At 36.6% G+C, this 18,563-nt stretch overlaps 1 protein-coding gene and 1 pseudogene across 2 annotated transcripts in view; one reads left to right on the plus strand and one right to left on the minus strand.

The window, feature by feature from the left end:
* LOC120070710 (callose synthase 9-like) overlaps positions 1-18,563 on the plus strand; it is a 90,840-nt gene that overhangs the window by 12,838 nt on the left and 59,439 nt on the right. For both annotated transcript variants that reach the window (XM_039022559.1, XM_039022558.1), the window contains 6 exons: positions 9,695-9,792; positions 9,987-10,104; positions 14,436-14,561; positions 15,189-15,265; positions 15,352-15,430; positions 16,818-16,934. In XM_039022559.1, coding sequence (XP_038878487.1) covers positions 9,695-9,792; positions 9,987-10,104; positions 14,436-14,561; positions 15,189-15,265; positions 15,352-15,430; positions 16,818-16,934 — 615 coding nt within the window. The remainder of the gene's footprint in view (positions 1-9,694; positions 9,793-9,986; positions 10,105-14,435; positions 14,562-15,188; positions 15,266-15,351; positions 15,431-16,817; positions 16,935-18,563) is intronic.
* LOC120070795 lies at positions 11,785-14,429 on the minus strand (annotated as a pseudogene).

Below are 18,563 nucleotides of genomic sequence, written 5' to 3' on the forward strand. Positions count from 1 at the left end.
CCAATTAGCCTCACTATCTCAATTTACAAGATTATTGCTAAGGTTCTTGCAGAATGGTTCAAGTTGGGTCATGTCAAGCATTATTTCACCTTCTCAGAGTACTTTCACTGGTGGGAGGCAAATCTTGGATCCTATTATGGTAGTAAATGAACTCGTGGAGGATTGTCGTTAAAAAAAAAAAAAAGGTTGGTTTCTAAAGTTTGACTGGAAAAAGCATTTGATCAAGTGGATTGGAACTTCCTTGAGAAAATCTAGTTTAGAAAGGTTTCAATTCCTAATAGTTTACATGGACAGTGGGTTCTGTTCGAAACTCTAAATATTCAATCTTTATTTAATGGCAGACCATGGTGCGGAATTGTTGCTTTTGGGGGAATTAGGCAAGGAGACTCTCTTTCTCATTTTCTATTTCTCTTAGTAAGTGAAGCTTAAAGAGATGCCTGAGGGTTTCATTCTGGGAAAAGACAAGATTCATGTTCAATCCTACAATTTGTCGATGATACTTTATTATTTTGCAATGTGATGATGGAATGTTGGACACTGTTATCAGAACGATTGAGGTGTGTGAATGGTGTTCCGGGCAAAGGGTAAATTGGGAGAAATCAGCTTTATGTGGAGTTCATCCAGATAAGTAGTTATCCATCGCAGCTCATCCGCATTTCATGGTTGAGCATCTACCTTTTTCATACCCTGATCTTCCACTTGGAGGGTATAAAAAAAAAGGTCTCTTTTTGGCAGCCGGCTATGAATAGGATCCTAAAGAAGTTTGATAGATGGAAGAGATTTTATGTCTCCTTTTCTAATGGCTTCTAAGGTTATTTCCTTCTTTGAGCGAATTATGAAAAATTTCTTTTGGGAAGGGAACAAAGTTAATGTGGATGGAAGTTAGTCTCCAATTCTATTCTGGATGGTGGTCTCGATTTTGGTGGTGCAAGATATGTGGCACTACTTATTAAATGGGGATGGAGATATTACAATGTAGAAATTTCTCTTTGGTGTAAGGTGGTTTAGAGTAGTTTTTTTTTTTTTTTTTTTTTTTTTTTCTTGTAATAGAAACATTTCACTGATGAATGAAATTAGGGGAGAACCCCAAACACCTAAAGGTGATCACAAAGGAGAGTACCAATTTATGACTAGAAAAGATAAGGTAACATGAGAGAAAGTGTGTTTGATTTACACCATGAATATTAGTAGACAAAACGAACTCCATAAAACAAAGAAAAGAGAAAGAATCACGAAAAAAAGGCTTCTAATCCTTTTGCCCCGTAAACTCGAAAAGAAAGCACGTGTCAGAGCCAACCAAATCGTCTTTTTGTACCACCAAAAGGATGACCCACCAACAATGGAGCCAAGATGTCTAATGCAAGAAGAGCTCCATATTGAATTGATCGAAAAGGAATCCCCTGTTGACAATTGTGTTTCACGTAATTGATCGAAAAGCCTATTGGGTAAATCTCCATCATATTTCCCTGATTTTAGAAGCTGGTCTTTGGATGCCTCGGGTAAGTACTCTGTCAAATTTTTTTCAAGGCACTTGAATTCCACATGTCACCTTGACAAAAAATTATTTCAGGCGCGATGGAAATCAAAAAGTCCAAAAAGGATTAATATTATTGTTTGGTTCTCTCAATTGCTTAACCACAGTCAAACCATCTTTCCCCAACTATTTGTCCTTGTTTAGCAAACAGTGAGGATTTACACCACCTATTATTTGATTGTTCCTTCTCTAGTAGCTGCTGGCAAAAACTACTTTCATCCTTTAATCTCCATTGGATTTTCAGCAACACAGTACAGGATAATATGCTTCAACTCTTGATGGGACCTCGATTATCTTTCAAAGCTCAAATGCTATGGTCTACTGCTATAAAGACATTAATTTCCAAAATATGGTTTGAACGAAATCAAAGGGTTTTTCATGACAAAACGACAGATTGGTCAGGCCGTTATGGAACTATTCAACTCTTAGCTTCTACATGGTGTTCCCTCTCCAAGGCCTGCGAGAACTACTCCATCCAGGATATTTACTTAAATTGGAATGCTTTTATTGTTTCACCTTAATTATATTTTCTGTTTTAGACTTTTGTTATGGTTTTAGTTGTATTTCTCTTTGATGCACTTCTTTCTATTGGGATGTGATGAGGGCGCTATGGGTGTGTCAACCTAGTTGAGATAGCCGGGTGTGCCTACTGATCTCTATTCTTTAAGTTGTAACTAGCTCTTATATATCATTGTACCTTGAGCACTAGACTCTTTTCATTACATTAATGAAAGGATTGTTTATGTTTTTTTAAAAAAATTGTGTTTCACACAGGAGAACAATGCCATAGTTGTGCTGAAAAACCAAGGTACTCCTCCTCCAAGAATTGAGGCCCCTTATGTTCCAAGTAAGGAACTTCATTGGTGATTCGATGCACCCTCTTGAACAGCCAAGGTGGCTGATTTGTCATAGTGGATCGATGTGTATAATCCTTGTAATTCTCTCTGAAGCTTTGGCTTTTTGCCAACAGTAGTTTGCGATTTCTTGGTTTTAGAGGGACGGAGGTTGGTTGAAATTGCAACACAAAGGCCATGTTCAGTCAATAAGGAAGTTGAATCTCGAAGGCTGAAAGGTAAGGAAGGTGAGGCCATGATCCGTGGTTGTGTAAAAGAATGGGGGAATGAATGTGGTGAGTCAATAGCAAAGCAACAATTTGGTTGTCATCTATTGGCGAAGGGATGGTGTGGCTAGAACTTAAGTCCATTGGGAGGGGAGGAAGAGAGTATAATGGCAGTTGATTGGATTCATCTGATTCGTCTCCAAAGATAGTCATATCAAGAGGATGTTTGGTAAAATCTGGATCTTTGGTAGGGCTAGATAGATATCCTTCTGTATTGGAACTAGCAAATGGAATATTAGTTTTATTGGCTGAGGTGGAAAATTTGTTGCTAGCTGGGAGGGTGGTGGGCCTTCCCGGAAGGTAATAGTGGAAAGAGAGGGTTGTGACAAGGAAGTGTTCCATAAATAATAAAACTTGAATCCTCATACTTATGCAAACGTTATAGTTTATACAATTATATTAGTTAGTTTTAACACTCATATAATTTTAAAGGTTCGATATTAAAATTGAAAATTTAAGGATTTAATTGCAATGGTCACTGAAGGCCGAATTGTTAAGGCTAGGGTTTTGATTCGGCCCTATCTTTGGTCCCTCTCCAAAAGTGAAAGTGGAGAGAGACGGCTGTGTAAACGATGGAGAAGCCGATTTTCTAGGGCTAGGGTTTTGGTTTTGGAGGCTGAAGGATGGGATTGATTCGATTAGTAAGGTAGAGCTAGAGTTTTTGACTAAATTAGGGTTTTGGTTTTGAAAGCTGAAGGGTGGGGGTGGATTTGATTAGCATGGAAGAGCTCGGCTTTTCAGCTAAATTGGGGGGAATTAATGAATTATTTGGTGGGTCCACCGAAGGATTAGGCAAAGGAGAGAGGATAGATTGTAGATTTGGATGCTCCTTTATTTTAGGATATTTGATTGATGCATTAAATATGGAGAGTGAGGGGGCAAATTTAAATGATTTGATTCAACCGGCGAATCAAGGCAAACTCAGCGTCTTGTTTAATGCTAATTCTTGTGACGGTTTTGGTTCTCTCTGTCAGCCTTGTGCTTCGACAACCACAACTTGGATTCTAATGTTGATTTCGACGTCGGCCAACTCCATGTCAATTCACACGGAATGATGCCTCTAGTATTTTCTTTTAACTTTAAACGTGCAAAGGAGAGGTAGAAACCTGTTTCCATTTGATTGGATGGATGAAGATAATCGCCACACATGCACCAATATATCTGAAGATGGTTTCTGTCCGGTGAATAATTGGGAGATGAAAGACATCAATCCATCCAACATTTGATGTGACCATTTGCTATTGAAATGGTGAGGGCAAGGATGGAGAAAGAAACATAAGTTTCCATTAGTCTATGGTGATCCAATCCCTGTTTGTACACAGTTATGAGATAATTCTGCACCATAAACTCAAAACATGGCTTTATCATTAGAGAGAGGGTTAATAGAACAGCTAGATGAGAGATGCTTGGTGGGATTCTCGAATTTCTGACCTGAATCACCAACGTTGGACAATCACCATTGCATTCCAATCAGACTGAGGAAAATGGATTTCTTGGATTATGGACTGCATATCCAATCCTAAATTTTCCATATTCATCCATGGAAGACCTAGAGGAAGAATTATGGCCACAAGAGGAATTCGACAAGGAGACCCACTCTCTCCCTTTCTTTTTCTCCTAGTTAGTGAAGTCCTAACATCTCTGGTCAACAGAATTTATGAAAAAGGCTTGTTTGAAGGTTTTGTGATAGGAAATGATAACATCCATATCTCCATTCTTCAATTTGTAGATGACACCCTTTTATTTTGTTGATATGATGATGGAATGTTAGAGACTCTTCGAAAAACTCTTGCACTATTCGAGTGGTGCTTCGGACAGAAAATAAATTGGGAAAAGTCGGCCATTTGTGGAATCAACATTGAAGAATCCAAGCAAGAAGCCGTAGCCTCAAGGCTAGGTTGTAAAACTTTGCAGCTTCCTTTTTTGTATCTAGGTCTTCCCTTGGGTGGATATCCAAAAAGAGTGGACTTTTGACAGCCGGTTATTGATAAACTTCAGTGTACACTAGACAAATGGAGAAGGTATAACCTTTCAAGAGGTGGTAGGCAACTTTAAGCAATTCAGTTCTCTCAAATTTACCAATTTATTATGTCTTCCTTCTTAATGCCAGAAAAGGTAATTTCTTATATAGAAAGAATTATGAGAAACTTCTTTTGGGAAGGACATAAAGGTGGGAAGCTAAATCATTTGGTAAAATGGGAAATTGTCTCTAAAAAGATGGAAGATGGTGGTCTGGCTCTAGGAGGTTTAAAAAGAAGAAACTTGGCTCTTCTAGCCAAATGGGGGTGGTGCTTTATGCAAGATAACTCCTCTCTTTGGAGACAAGTTAAGAGTATTCACAGCAGAAATATTAGTGATTGGCACACTTCTGGGAAGACACTTTGCCGTCTTCGTTGCCCTTGGATCAGCATCTCACAAATTTGGTTGAAAGTAGAATCATTGGCAGTCTTCAATCTAGGAAATGGCAGCAGCATTGCTTTCTGGCATGACCCTTGGATTGATAATACTCCCCTCAAAAACAGTTTTTCTTCCTTGTTCAGAATTGCTTCCAACCAAAATGGCTCTGTTTTGGATCATTGGGATTCTCAAACTCATTCTTGGTCTTTATTCTTTAGAAGACTCTTAAAAGAAGATGAAATTTCAGATTTTCAGAATCTGCTCTCCTTGGTGTCCAACAAGGAGCCTTCAAACAGATCTGACTCTCGTACTTGGTCCTTAGAAGCCAGTGGATCCTTCACGGTAAAATCATTAACTAACCATCTCGCTTTGGACCCACCTCTTGACATTCGCCTACAAAAAGCTCTATGGAAGTCCAATAGCCCTCGAAGAGTGAACATTACAGTATGGATCATGCTTTTTGGAGCTCTAAACTGCTCTTCAGTCTTGCAACACAAGCTGCCTTCCCATTTTCTTTCTCCCAATCAGTGTGTCTTATGTAAATCAGAAGGAGAAGAGCTTCAACATTTGTTCTTTGACTGTCTTTATGCCAGAAACTGTTGGAGAGCCCTTTTTACAACTTTCAACATGAGCTGGTCATTCGACAACATTTTTAGAAACAATGTGCAGCAGATTCTTATAGGTCCTATCCTAAAAAAAAACCTCAAATCTGATTTGGATCAATGCAGTAAAAGCCTTGCTAGTTGAAATATGGTTTGAAAGAAATCAAAGAGTCTTCCAAGATAAAGAACATCCTTGGTTCACTCGTATGAGGCTGCTAAACTAAATGCTTCCCAATAGTGTTCTCTTTCTAAATATTTTGCAGCATACTCTCTCCAAAACATCCGTCTAAATTGGCAAGCTTTCATCCACCCAGATTGATTGATTTTTAAAGTGAAGGGTCACTCCTCTCCAATCAAGAGGATTCAAGTAGCTTAGATTTATGTTCCTGTTTTTCTTTTGCCTTGTATTACGTTTTTAGAAGGAGGATTCACCCTCTTCTTTGTATTCAGTCTTTTTGTAAGATCTTTTCATTCCGATGTGTTTGAGTTATTATGAATGTGATGAGGACGCTAAGGGGGTGTCAACCTAGTTGAGATGCCTGGGTGCGTCTCCGGATCCCGAGTCATGTATCGTTCTCTTTCAAGTATACATCTCTTGTACTTTCTTTTTATGCATTAATAAAAAGATTGGTTTCCTTTTAAAAAATAAGACTCAGGATGATAGAATGGTGGTTGCTCAACCTGATCGACGTATTTGGTTGGTCTTTGAAGCCTTTGGGAACTTTTTTAGTAAAATCTCTTTCTAATCATTTGAAGGTTTCTCATCCCTTGGATTTGGTGGTTTTTAAAGCTCGTTGGAACTCTAAGAGCCTTTGTGAAGTTAATATTCTTAACTGGATATCGTTCTTTGGAACTTTGAATTGCTCCTTCACTCTTCAAAGGAAGTTTCCCTCTCACAGTTTATCACCTTCTATTTGTCTTCTTTGTATGGAAAATGGTGAAGATCTTCTGTACCATTTTTTTGATTGCAGCTTTTCAAGATGTTGTGGGGTCGTATGCTCTCCATTTTAATATTTAGTGGGTGTTTTTATGAGGAGTTTGAAGATGATGTTATTCAGATTTGGTTGGTCCTTTTTTAAAGCCAAAGTCTTAGTTGTTATGGTCCAACATGATTAAAGCAATCCTTACTGAAATTTGGTTCGAAAGAAATTAGAGTCTTCCAAAATAAATCATTGGCATGGATTGATTATTTTGAAATTGCTAGGATTAATGCTTCTTCCTCGGTGCTCTCTTTCCAAGTTTTTTTTTTGTGGAGCTTTCCATCCAAGATTTATTCTTAAATTGCTTGGATTAGTGCTTCTTCTTGGTGCTCTCTGACAGGAGAATATTTGAAAACCACAAAAATTTAGAAGAGCATAAAAGAATTTTTGGCTTAAGAACGAGAGATTGAGAGGGAATGGGGGATTTAATTTTGTAAGAGAGAATCAGAGAGAGGCTTAGAGTCTTTAGAGGAAAGTTGACCCTAAATTAAGTGTATGTCTGCTGGAAGCCTAGAAAGAGCGGAGTTAGTGGAAAAAAGGAACAGAAGAATAATGAAAGTGAATGAATAATTACTTGCTTTGGTGTTCCATAGTATAATTACTTGCTTTAATTACTAAACACAAGACTTTGGTGTTTCATGGAATGTCCTTACTTGGACAGTTCGTGTTGAAGTTGCTTGGATTAGTGTTTCCTCGTGGTGTACTCTTTCCAAAGCTTTTGTTGATCTCTCCATCCAAGTCTTGTGCCTTACATTGGAGCGCTTTAATTTTACTTTTTCGAATTATTGATGTATTGAAGATATTTTTGAATTGTATTGTTGGATATTAGTATTTTCTTTTATATTCCTTTGTCCATTGTTGGTGATAGCTCGTTTCTTGTATTTGGTCATTATGAGGGTGCTATGAGATTGTGAACCTAGTTGAGATCCCCGGATGTGTCCACTGATCCTTTAGCTCTTTGTACTATTGTATCTTAGTTAGTTTTTTGAGCATTAGTCCCATTTCATTAATAGTGTAAGGCTACCATGGAAAAAAGGAACAAAAGAAAAATGAAACTGGAGGAATAAACTTGCTTTGGTGTTCCATAGTGTAAGGTCAGTGCACATGGTCTAGAATTGGGCCTTGTAAAGACTTCTCCCTTTTCTTTTGTATTCCTTTGTCCACCATTGGTGATAACTTGGTTCTTGTATTTGGTCATTATGAGAGTGCTATGGGATTATCAACCTCGTTGAGATTCATGGATGTGTCCACTGATCCTGTAGCTCTTTGTACTATTGTATCTTAGTTTGTTTTTTGAGAATTAGTCTCATTTCATTAATAATATAAGGCTACCGTGGAAAAAAGGAACAGAAGAATAATGAAACTGGAGGAATAGACTTGCTTTGGTGTTCCATAGTATAAGGTCAGTGCAAAATGCAAAATAAAAAGAGACTAGTGCTTAAAATGCAATGAAACACAATAAAGTAAAATAAAATAATTACAACCATTACAATTGGATACAACCAATAATAGCACTAAAAAAAAGATGTAGAAGCCCTTTATTATTCGCCATGCAGAGAGGACAGTCGAAATAAGGAATGAGAAAAAGCCCAAACTTTCACATTTAGTGCCTCAACCCATTGTTGGATAAAAGACCAGTAATCCAAAACATCTTTTTTTGGCCGCCTAGAAACTATGAAAAAAGTTGGGAATCTCAATTCCTAACTTCAACCAATTAAGCTTATATGTTTTAATTGGATTCCTTTCTTCTGTGGAAAATAACTCAACGAATTCCCCTTTAATAGCTTATCCAATAATACGTTCCAATGAGATTTGGAAATCTCAGTAGAATTTTCTTTAGCATAAAAAGACTCAAGCGCTCAGCAAAAAGATTTTTCTTTTCGTTTCCTTTTTGTTTTTTGATTGACCTCATAACCAGTAAACCAGCAATTAAATACATATTTTATCTTTCTGAGATTAGAACTCATAACATGGTCGGCCCAAACACGTGATCTTTACCAGAGAATTCTCAATCATAAGGGTTGCGACCAACTACAGTGAAAAAGTGAAGGACCCAACTGTACTTAACCAGCTTCCAAAAATAGAGGAAAATGATCCGGAAAAAGTTGTAGCTTGCTTTGAGACCCAAGGATATTATTCTTTAGAGACAGAAAATCTATCAATAAGGGAATGAGTAGAATTCTAAAAACTCCAAGACCAAGTTAACCAGCCAATAAAGAGAGGCGTCTCCAAAAGTCCGAATTATTGATGAATTTGTTAAAATTTATCATTCCTTTAGTTTGGCTTCCTATTGGAAAATTTTCTGGAGCCCATCGAGTAACATTGACAATACCTCCAAATTAAGTTTATCTGCTGAAATATTATCTATTTCCATTGTGATAATGGTGGGTTGACTTCTGAATACCTTTGAAAGGAGATAAGGGTATTAATGAAACCTTTGAAGTTCAGGAGTATCATTTGAGGGTTAGTCTCTGTTCATTATTTCGATGGAAAGTTTTGTTTCTTGTTCAAATTTTTTTCTCGACTTCTATGCAAGCCTAAGTGCAATCCAGTAGATTAATTTTCGAAGAGATACTAACAAGTCCTTCAAGGTATTTGTGTATTGCCTCAAAAGTGCTATGTTCCCAACAAGTGAAAAGGTTACTTCTTAATAGGGATCCAACCTCCATACCCCTCACTTAAATCTGGACGAGAATGCTTTTTTCCACATCATTAGAATTTTCGAATGATAATTACCTAAAAAGCTTTCATTTTCCAAAATATTAAACATTGGGGAGTTATTTCATCCATTACTAGGCTGTCATGAGCAAACAGCATAGTAACAACCAAAAAAATTCTGAGTTTACAGAACTTTTAGCTCTCGCTTTTATGTTCTTTCTAACAAATAAAAGGTCTATTCACTGAATGGATTCACAAGCACCCGTGCTTAGTGCTCAAACTAATATCCTCCATAAATTTAGTTCATGTGAATTATTAATGTACAGATGCTCAACTATGAAATGTACATCTATTTTCTAGAGCTCTCATTTTATTTTTTATTTTTTATTTTTCCTGGCTTCAGAAATTGGACGAAGCTGCTGTGGAGGGTGTTTTTAAGAAGTCTCTGGAAAACTACGTTAAATGGTGTGAATATTTATGCATTCAACCTGTTTGGAGCAGGTTTGGTCTTTGTAACTTACTCTTGTTATTTTTTGAATGGAGTCTTAAGTTTATCTCATATTTTTATTTTTCAACAATGAATTTGTGAATTTGATTCCTCGTAGAAGAATTTTTTTTTGAATGGAGTCTTAAGTCTTATTTCAGTTCCAAAAAAAATTATTACAAGTATTCTATTTTTTTTTTTTATTTTGCAGTTTGTCTGCTGTTAGCAAGGAAAAAAAGCTACTATTTATTTCCTTGTACTTTCTGATATGGGGGGAAGCATCCAACGTCAGATTTCTTCCCGAATGCTTATGCTACATCTTTCACCATGTATGTAACTGTGGACTTCAATTTTTATTTTATTGGATTATGTTCACCTCTTTTATTTTTGACCTTGAAGTTGATCCAACATACGACTTGAAATAAATTTATGTTCAGTATTTATTTTCTTGCAAAGGCTTCTTTCGTAATTATAAATTATGTTCATGGGTTGGATTGATTTGTGACACTTTTTTAATCTAATCTAATTTTTTGGAATGAAAAATTGCCCCATCCAAACAACCCTTAGAGAATAGACCTAACCACCTGACCATGAAAAATTTGGGTTACAGTTTTACACATCCAGAATTTAATGAAAATTTCATAATCGCTATATACCAAAGTCTTTTCATTCAAAGGAAAAGATTTTCCGCCTAGACCTTCACGTCGCTTCAGTCGTCTTCTTCGTCGTTGTCGCCATCTGATGTAGTTGCTTTCTGCCGCCGTCTTTTGTTTTCTTTTAATTATTTTAACCATGTTTGGAGGTTAAAAATGATCTTTCAATGGTGCAGAATTTCTATAATCGAGAATGAATAAGTTATTGGATCAAAAGTTGTAATGTTTAATGCAAATATGCACAACAAAGTGCATTTACAAGAATAAAAGAGGATCAAAGAAAGCAGTGATCATTTTTGTGAATTCTTCACTAAATCTTACATTTGTAAAAAAGACCATGTTCCTTAGTGTACTCAAGATCCAACTGTCTCCCTACTTAATGGCGATATCGTTGAAGAAGCTTGTACAACTTTGTATGAAAACTCAAAGCAAGAACTTCCTCAGGATTCATCACATAACCTAAGTGGGGAACACTGTAATATTAGGCTCAATGGTTCACTCTTTGATAAGGTTTTATTATCTTCCATAGGTAATATGTTGCTTAGTTGGAAACCCTTTCTCTAGGGGGTTCTTTTGTGGGCTTGATTTTTTGTATGTCCGTATATTCTTTCATTTTTCTCAATGAAAGTAGTTGTTTCTATAAAAAAAAACTCACCCCACAATGATCTTTTCTCCCTATATTGAGGACTTGGATTGTATATATGATGTTAGTGTAGCTTTGTAAGTAGCGTGGAAATTGACTTTCAACATCATAGTAGTCTTTGTGAAGAAGATATAGGTGAGGATTGAACTTTAGTTGTTACGAACTCCCAACTGAAAAAGGTTTTCCTCTTTAATCAAGGGGTGTATAGTATGCAATTTAAAGAGATTACCTTCATCTTTCCCGAGGAGTAGGCAGAAAGCTTTATTCTTCTTTTATTTTTGTTATATTCCAATGTAGACAATGTTGAAGATTGGGGTGATTCATAAGATCAAGTTTGTGGATTGAGTTCTTTTTTGTTCCGGTCATTTTTGGAGATTTGTTTTGGCTTCGTCTGACAGTGTTAACATGTTTGGTGTTTGTGGTGGTGTTGATTGATGTTTGAGGAGATTTAGATGTTGCGAGCTTGGTTTTGTCTCGCTTTTTACTTTGATCTTGATTAAAGTCATCCTTATGCTTTACTGATTTGAAGTTTGTGAAGGATTCTTCTTAGTATGGCTAGCATGGTTGATGTTTTGGTTTACATTCTACATAGGCGTGAGTCGGTGAGATTCTTTTGCAAGTACTCACTTGTTGATAGTTTATGTTGGACACACAACCCTTCAATCCCAAGGCCTTTGATTCCAAACTTTGAATTGGTTATTTTAGATTTACGATCAATTGATATGTTTGATTCCCTTGTGCTTATGTTTTCCGAGGCTTTTTATTATGATTAACAGTCTTCTTCCGTGCTCCTCCTTTGTTTTCTTTATAATTGTTACAGTTTTCTCTTTCTTCTTTAGCAGTAGTAAAGCCTCATGTTTCTGAACCTTCATTTGCTCTTCCTCTTCCTTCTTCAGGATTGCTTCTTCCTCCTTTTTCTGCTTGGAAATTTCCATTTCCTGTAAGTCTTTTCCCTGTTCTTCTTTGCCATCTCTTTGTAAGGACTTCTCCACTCCTCTGTCATTTTCTCCCACTCCCTGTTATCTTCGCTACCTCCTGAACATTCTTGTTTTAAGCAAGAAGAGATGCATGCCTCTCATTTGAAAAGAGAAAGAATGCAGACATGGGTTGTTTAGGCTTCAATGGATCTTTCTCTTTCTTCTTCTTTTTCTCCTTCTCTGATTCCTCTTTGAATTGAAGGTACTGCTCAAGTAGTTCCATGGCTGTCTTCTGCTTCTGCTCTTCTTCTAACCTCATCGCCTCACTCTCACGTTTCTGTTTAGAAGTGATTAGCAAATAGTATTCTTTTTCAGCTTGATACCTCTCTTCATCTGGCTTCTTCTTTTCTGCTGAAACACTCTTCTATTTTGCCCCCAAAATGTTTGAAATTTCCTTAAACTCCACCTTCGGATTCTTCTTCTTGATCTTGTTCCATTGATCTTTGCACTATAAGGTGTAAGGTGGAGCCGGTCTCTTCTTTTCTATGCATTACTTCTCTTTCTTATCTTGTTCCTTGTCTTTCAATATTTGAATCATAGGGAAATTCATAGTTGGTTTGAATTCCTTCAACTTCTGCAACTTCTTCAATTCGATCTGGAGCTTTTCCTGTTCTTTATCTCTTGTTTTAAGCTCTTCATCCTTCTGTTTAAGCATCTCATCTTTGGCCTTCAAAAGCTTCCCAATCTTCTCCTTATCAAGCCTCAACTGTTGAAGCATGTCCTGCACCTTCAACTTCTGCAACTTCTTCAATTCGATGTGGAGGCTTTTCCTGTTCTTTATCTCTCGTTTTAAGCTCTTCATCCTTCTGTTTAAGCATCTCATCTTTGGCTTTCAAAAGCTTCCCAATCTTCTTCTTATCGAGCCTCAACTGTTGAAGCATGTCCTGCATTTCCTGCAAAATTTTCCATTCAAGATCTATGTCCAAATCGGATAGCTTTCATTTTTTCATCATAATGTTGTCTTTATTGACTTGTCCTGTCTCTTTTTGGATCGCCTCATGTACTACATTGATAGTTAGTTTGTATTAGGATATGATGGGGTCGTTGAGGGAAGTTGCAATAATTCAGCAGAGCTTTTTCCTTTCCCCCCCCTCTCATTGTCTTGGTTGCTTCTGCTGGATTATCACGGCATTTTTGGTTTTTGTTCAAGCATGTTTGCAAGGTTGTTGGCGTTGGTTGTTCTCTGTTTTCAATATTGTGTGGGTGTTTGGCAGCAGCTTCAGTGATAATGTTGTGCAGATTCTTATTGGTCCAGCTTTAAAGAAGAGCCCTTGGTTGTTTTGGGCTAATGCATCTAAGGAATTGCTTGAGAAGCTTTGGTTTGAAAGAATTCAAAGGGTATTTCAAGATAGTAAATTTGGTTGATTAGATCAACTCGGAATAGCTCGCTTGAACGCTTCTGCTTGGTGCTCTCTTTCCAAATCTTTTGAAGTCTTCTTCATGTCAGATATTTGTCCTAATTGGAGTACTTTTATCTTTCCAGATTATTGTAACTTCTTCTTATAGCTAGGGTTACAGTTGTGATGTATTGTCCTTTTATTTTGTTGAGTTGTATTTGCTCTTTTTGGAATGCTTTGTCTGTTGAATAGTTTGCTTGGTCATGATGAGGGTGTTTAGGGGTGTCAACCTAGTTGAGTTTCTCGGATGCACTTCCTGATCCTTGGGTTCTTTTTGTTTCGTTGTATCTCTTTATTTTACTTTGAGCATTAGTCTCTTTTCATTAATTCAATGAATGAGGCTTGTTTCCGTTTTAAAAAAAATTAGGATATGATGGAGGATGCTATTGGAGTGTCGACATAGTTGAGATGCCTGGGTGCACCTACTGATCCCTAGTGTTTTGATTTTGGTTCTAGGGCCTTTTTGTTTCCTTGGTTCTTTACTTTGTACTTTGAGCATTGATTTTAGTCCCTTTTTGTTTCCGTGATTCCTTACCTTCTATTTTGAGCATTAGTCTCATTCATTATATCAATGAAGAGGGTTGTTTCTGTTTCAAAAAATATATACCGGAAGAGAACTATAAGCATATACAAGGAAATAATTGCTGAATAAGATCACTAAATTACAGCCTGATTTTCCACAAAATGTTCTTGTATGAGAGGGGAGAGTAGTAAGGTAAGTAATGGACTAGCTTGATTTTCTAAAAGATGTGCTTGTTTCTCTTTCATCAAATTTGTTTCAGGTTGATGTGTCCACGTGCCTCCCCATTTTGACCTGTTCTGAACATATTTGAAAATTTAAAAACGAATACCATTTTTCGTGTGCTGCACATGTATTTGGATGTCTCCATTTCCACACCTGTTCCCTAGATGATTTTTTATATTTTGTAGTTATGTAATTTTTATCTTCTCCCATGAGCTTCATTGTCTTACCCTTAAATTTGTATCCAGATGGTTCGGGAAATGGATGAGATATTGAGGCATCAGATTGCGCAGCCAGCTAAGAGCTGCGAGTCTAAAGATGGTGTTTCTTTCCTTGATCAAGTTATCTGTCCTCTTTATGAGGTTCTGGCTGCGGTATGTTCTTTTCTATTTCTTGTCTCCTAAAATTTCTAATGGAACAGTAGGATTTTTTTTCTTTCTTTTCTCAAAAGATTAGGAGTGAATGTGTCCATATGAGTAGTTGACCTCGAGTGGCATCTGGAAATCTTCTGCTAAAATTTGAGAAATGGAGTTCAAAAGGTGAAAATTTTCTGATAGGCGTGGTTCAGCTACAGTTTAATTCTTTGGTGTTTTCTCTTGGTTTTATTTTTCTTCCGTGGGTGATCTTTATGTATGGAGGGGTCTTTGGGGTTCTTTTTAATCCATTTTTGTTTTCGGGGGTTTTTTTTTTCTCTTTTCTTTTGCGAGTTGTTGCATCTATTATTGTAGTCTTTCATTTTAAGAAGTTTCTGTTTTCTTCAAACAAGGAAAAAGGAATGGAAAGGTTAGTTTCAAGGTGCTAAGTTTACAGAAGTTAAAGAACTGGTTTCCAATTTCATGGAGGTGTACTCTCCCTGTTTATTGTTGAAGTAACGCGCTTTAGTGGGATTTCACAAAATCACAGAAAAGACAATTGAATTTTATATTTGAAGTATGTTCCTTGAATATCTAGTCTGCTTTCTTGAGCTGCCAATTGATAAGGCCTAATTATTAAATTCTCAGGAAGCTGCAAACAATAATAATGGGCGGGCACCTCATTCTGCATGGAGAAACTATGACGATTTTAACGAGTATTTCTGGTTAGTTGCAAAATGCTGTATGTTTGATTTGTAATGAACAGTTCATACTGATGAAGTTATGGAGTGCTGTCCATTTTTTTTATCAGGTCGCTTAGATGCTTTGAACTCAGTTGGCCATGGCATAAAGGCAAATCTTTTTTCCAAAAGCCAACACCAAAGTCGAAGGTGGTTTGCATGCTTTGCTTAATTTTAACAAAACCTATCATTCTTCTTGTACTTCTTTTATTATTATTATTATTTTATCTTTTTTCCTTCAACTCAGTTATACTGTGGTATTTATAAACTATTTGTTGTACTGATTGGTTTGAGTTGGCGAAGATAGATTTTTCTGTGCTGTATAATTCCTTACGTGAGATTGTTGTTTTCTCATAAACATTTGGGAGTGAAAAGTCTGATTTAGCAGGTGGTTTTCAGGGTTTTGAATCTATATTATTTTCTTGAACCCAAAGAATTCTTGAATTGCGATATGCAACTTTTTAGGTGGTCCTGTGTGCATATACAATTTTTTACCCTCCAACTTAGAGAAATATCAAACTATTGGTGGTTCATTTGAGTAGGCTACTTTTAGGCTTGTTACCCTCACCCTTTGCCCTAATTTTGAAATTTTGTTGCTTTTAGGCCTGGTCTATATTGATGCAATTGTCGATGATTATGGTTACTGTTGTCCTAATTAATCAAGGAGAAATGGAAGATGATTAAGATTATTGTTATCCTAATTAAACACAAAAAAAGCTTGCGCTTAAGCTCCAGAAGACCATTGCACCTTGAGCTTTAACAAATTCTGTTACCAATAATGCTCACAGTGTTGTTGAAGATCAATTCTCTCTGTTCAATTATGTACTTCCATAGCCTTTGGTTTTATGAGTCATCCTTTTTACTGGTCGTAGTGGCTTGAGAGAAGCCATCGGATTTTCAACGAAAAATGGGACTGTTTTGATAGGTCTTTTTGAATCACTTACCTTTCCAGCTCTTCCATGTTGTAAATTATCACCTCCTGTTTGTAACTACAGCATTACGTTTCTTGCTGCCAATTTAAAGGGTTTTTTTAAACTTCTTTTGGCTTGGGGCTTGGCCTTTCTTGTAATTTCATCAATTCCATTAAAGGAATTGTTTCTTGAAAAAAAAAAATGCATCGGGTTGAACGCAGCTTCTGGTTGAGCAAGAGACTGGTGTCATTGTCTATCACAGCCAAATTCTATTTGTGTACATATATCTTATTCTTTATTAATAGAACTATCGTGATTCTGATGAACAAAAGGTACTTGTTGGCTAACAAACATTTTACCGGTCGTGCTTTTATTTTTGTTCTTTTATAACTGAAAATTAGTTTCTTAATTTTATTTATTTTTCTGTGAGGGTTATTTTGCATTTAAATGTTTAGTTTCCTGATGAAATTATATATTGGAAAAAACCACGTGATATTGGGTTTCATGCCTTCAGTGTGGTGCATTAGCCATGGCATGTTTAGTACTTTAATTTTTTCTTTGTGATGTGCTCATACGAGAATGTTGAGTAATTTTCCCTTTCCTTATCATTATTATTTCTTTTTCAGAATATGCTTGGTAGAAGTCGTCATCAAGGGAAAACGTCATTTGTTGAGCATCGGACTTTTCTTCATCTTTATCATAGTTTCCATCGTTTATGGATATTTTTGGTTATGATGTTCCAGGTATATGGGCTTTTTAAATGCTTTTTATTATCCTTAGTCCTGATAACTAAAATTTGCTAACCTGTGTCTTGATGCTTGGGAAATTTCTTTTGTTTTTGTTTATGTGGTGTAGCCTAAATTAGGGGTGATCATCTGTCGGTTGACGTCGGTTTTGGACTCAAACCGGTGCCGACCACTGACTAATTGGTTTCGGGCGGTCGGTTCCCCTCGGTCTTGAATACATTAACGGTCGGTTGAGTTTGGTCGTTTTTCACGATTTTGATAAGGGAATGTAAGAAACTAGAAGGAAAAAACAGAGAAAAAGGTAACAGGAAAGAAAAAAGACAAATGGGGAAGAAGATGAAAAAATCAAACCAGAAAAGGACAGAGAAGAAAGGAAAGGAAGAAGAGAAAAAGGAAAGAACAAATAGAGAAGCAATTGAAAAAAAGAAAGAAATGAGGAAGAACTCAACTCATAGAAGAAAAAAACGTGATAAAGGAAAGTTTAGAAAAATAAAAATGTTTTAAGCATATAATAAAATAAACAAATAAAATAACATAAAACAAAATAAAATTAATATATATATATTTTAAATGAAACTCACCTTGGGAAGAGATCGTCTTCCCATGGTCTGCATGCATTGGGAAGCCAATCACCACGGGAGGGTTTTATTTTGATACTGTTAATAGCGTCAGCCGGTTGTGGTCGGAAATTGAAAGTTTCCTTGACCGGCCGGCGGACTGGTTGGTTTTTTACACAATAAAACCGACCATCGACGGCTCATACTAATAAACCGGCCGACTGTCGTCGGTTCGGCTGGTTTTGGTCGTTTGACTCGGTTTTTTGGATTTGCTTGCTCACCCCTAGCCTAAATGACAAAAGAGATGGTGATCCTAGAAATCTAATCCAAAGGATTAGGACTGGGATATCTGTACTTTCATATATTTAATTATCATTATTTTTTTGAAAAGGAAACAAGGCTTTTTATTGATATAATGAAAAAACATACATCAAGAGAAAAACTAGAACAACAACCAACAACCAAAACAATCCTAGAGATCAGAAGGTGCACCTAGGAATCTCAACTAGGTTGATACGCCCTTAGCATCGCCATCATCTCCAATACAAATCACCAACCGGACATACAATGATAATATTAGAAATATGTCCTCCATTACAATGCCAAGTTAGAAACAATTGCTAAACTATAGCTAATGTGCTGGAAAAATAAAAGCCTTCCAATTTAGACTTAGATCTTTGATAGAAAAGTCTGCAAAAGACTTGCAGACTTGGAAATGGTGCACTAAGAGGAAGCATTAAGCCGAGCTGCCTCAAACCGATCTAACCAAGGAGTGTTCTTTTCATGAAACACTCTTTGGTTCCTTTCAAACAATATTTCAGCAAAGCAAGGTTTTGACCGCATTATTTCAAAGTAGTTTTGGGGATGACTTGAGCTTTGGACCAACCAGAATCTGCAAAACATTCTCACGAAAATCATTCCCAAAAGGCCATCTTAAGTTAAAACAAGCAAAAAGACGGTGCCAACACTTCTCAGCATAGCTGCATACAAAAAACACATGCTGTAAATCCTCCCCGGCTGCCAAACAGAGAGAGCAAATGTGTGGTGACAAACAATGTGAAGGAAGCTT

Source organism: Benincasa hispida, chromosome 2 (assembly GCF_009727055.1).
Source record: "Benincasa hispida cultivar B227 chromosome 2, ASM972705v1, whole genome shotgun sequence".
NCBI lineage: Eukaryota > Viridiplantae > Streptophyta > Magnoliopsida > Cucurbitales > Cucurbitaceae > Benincasa > Benincasa hispida.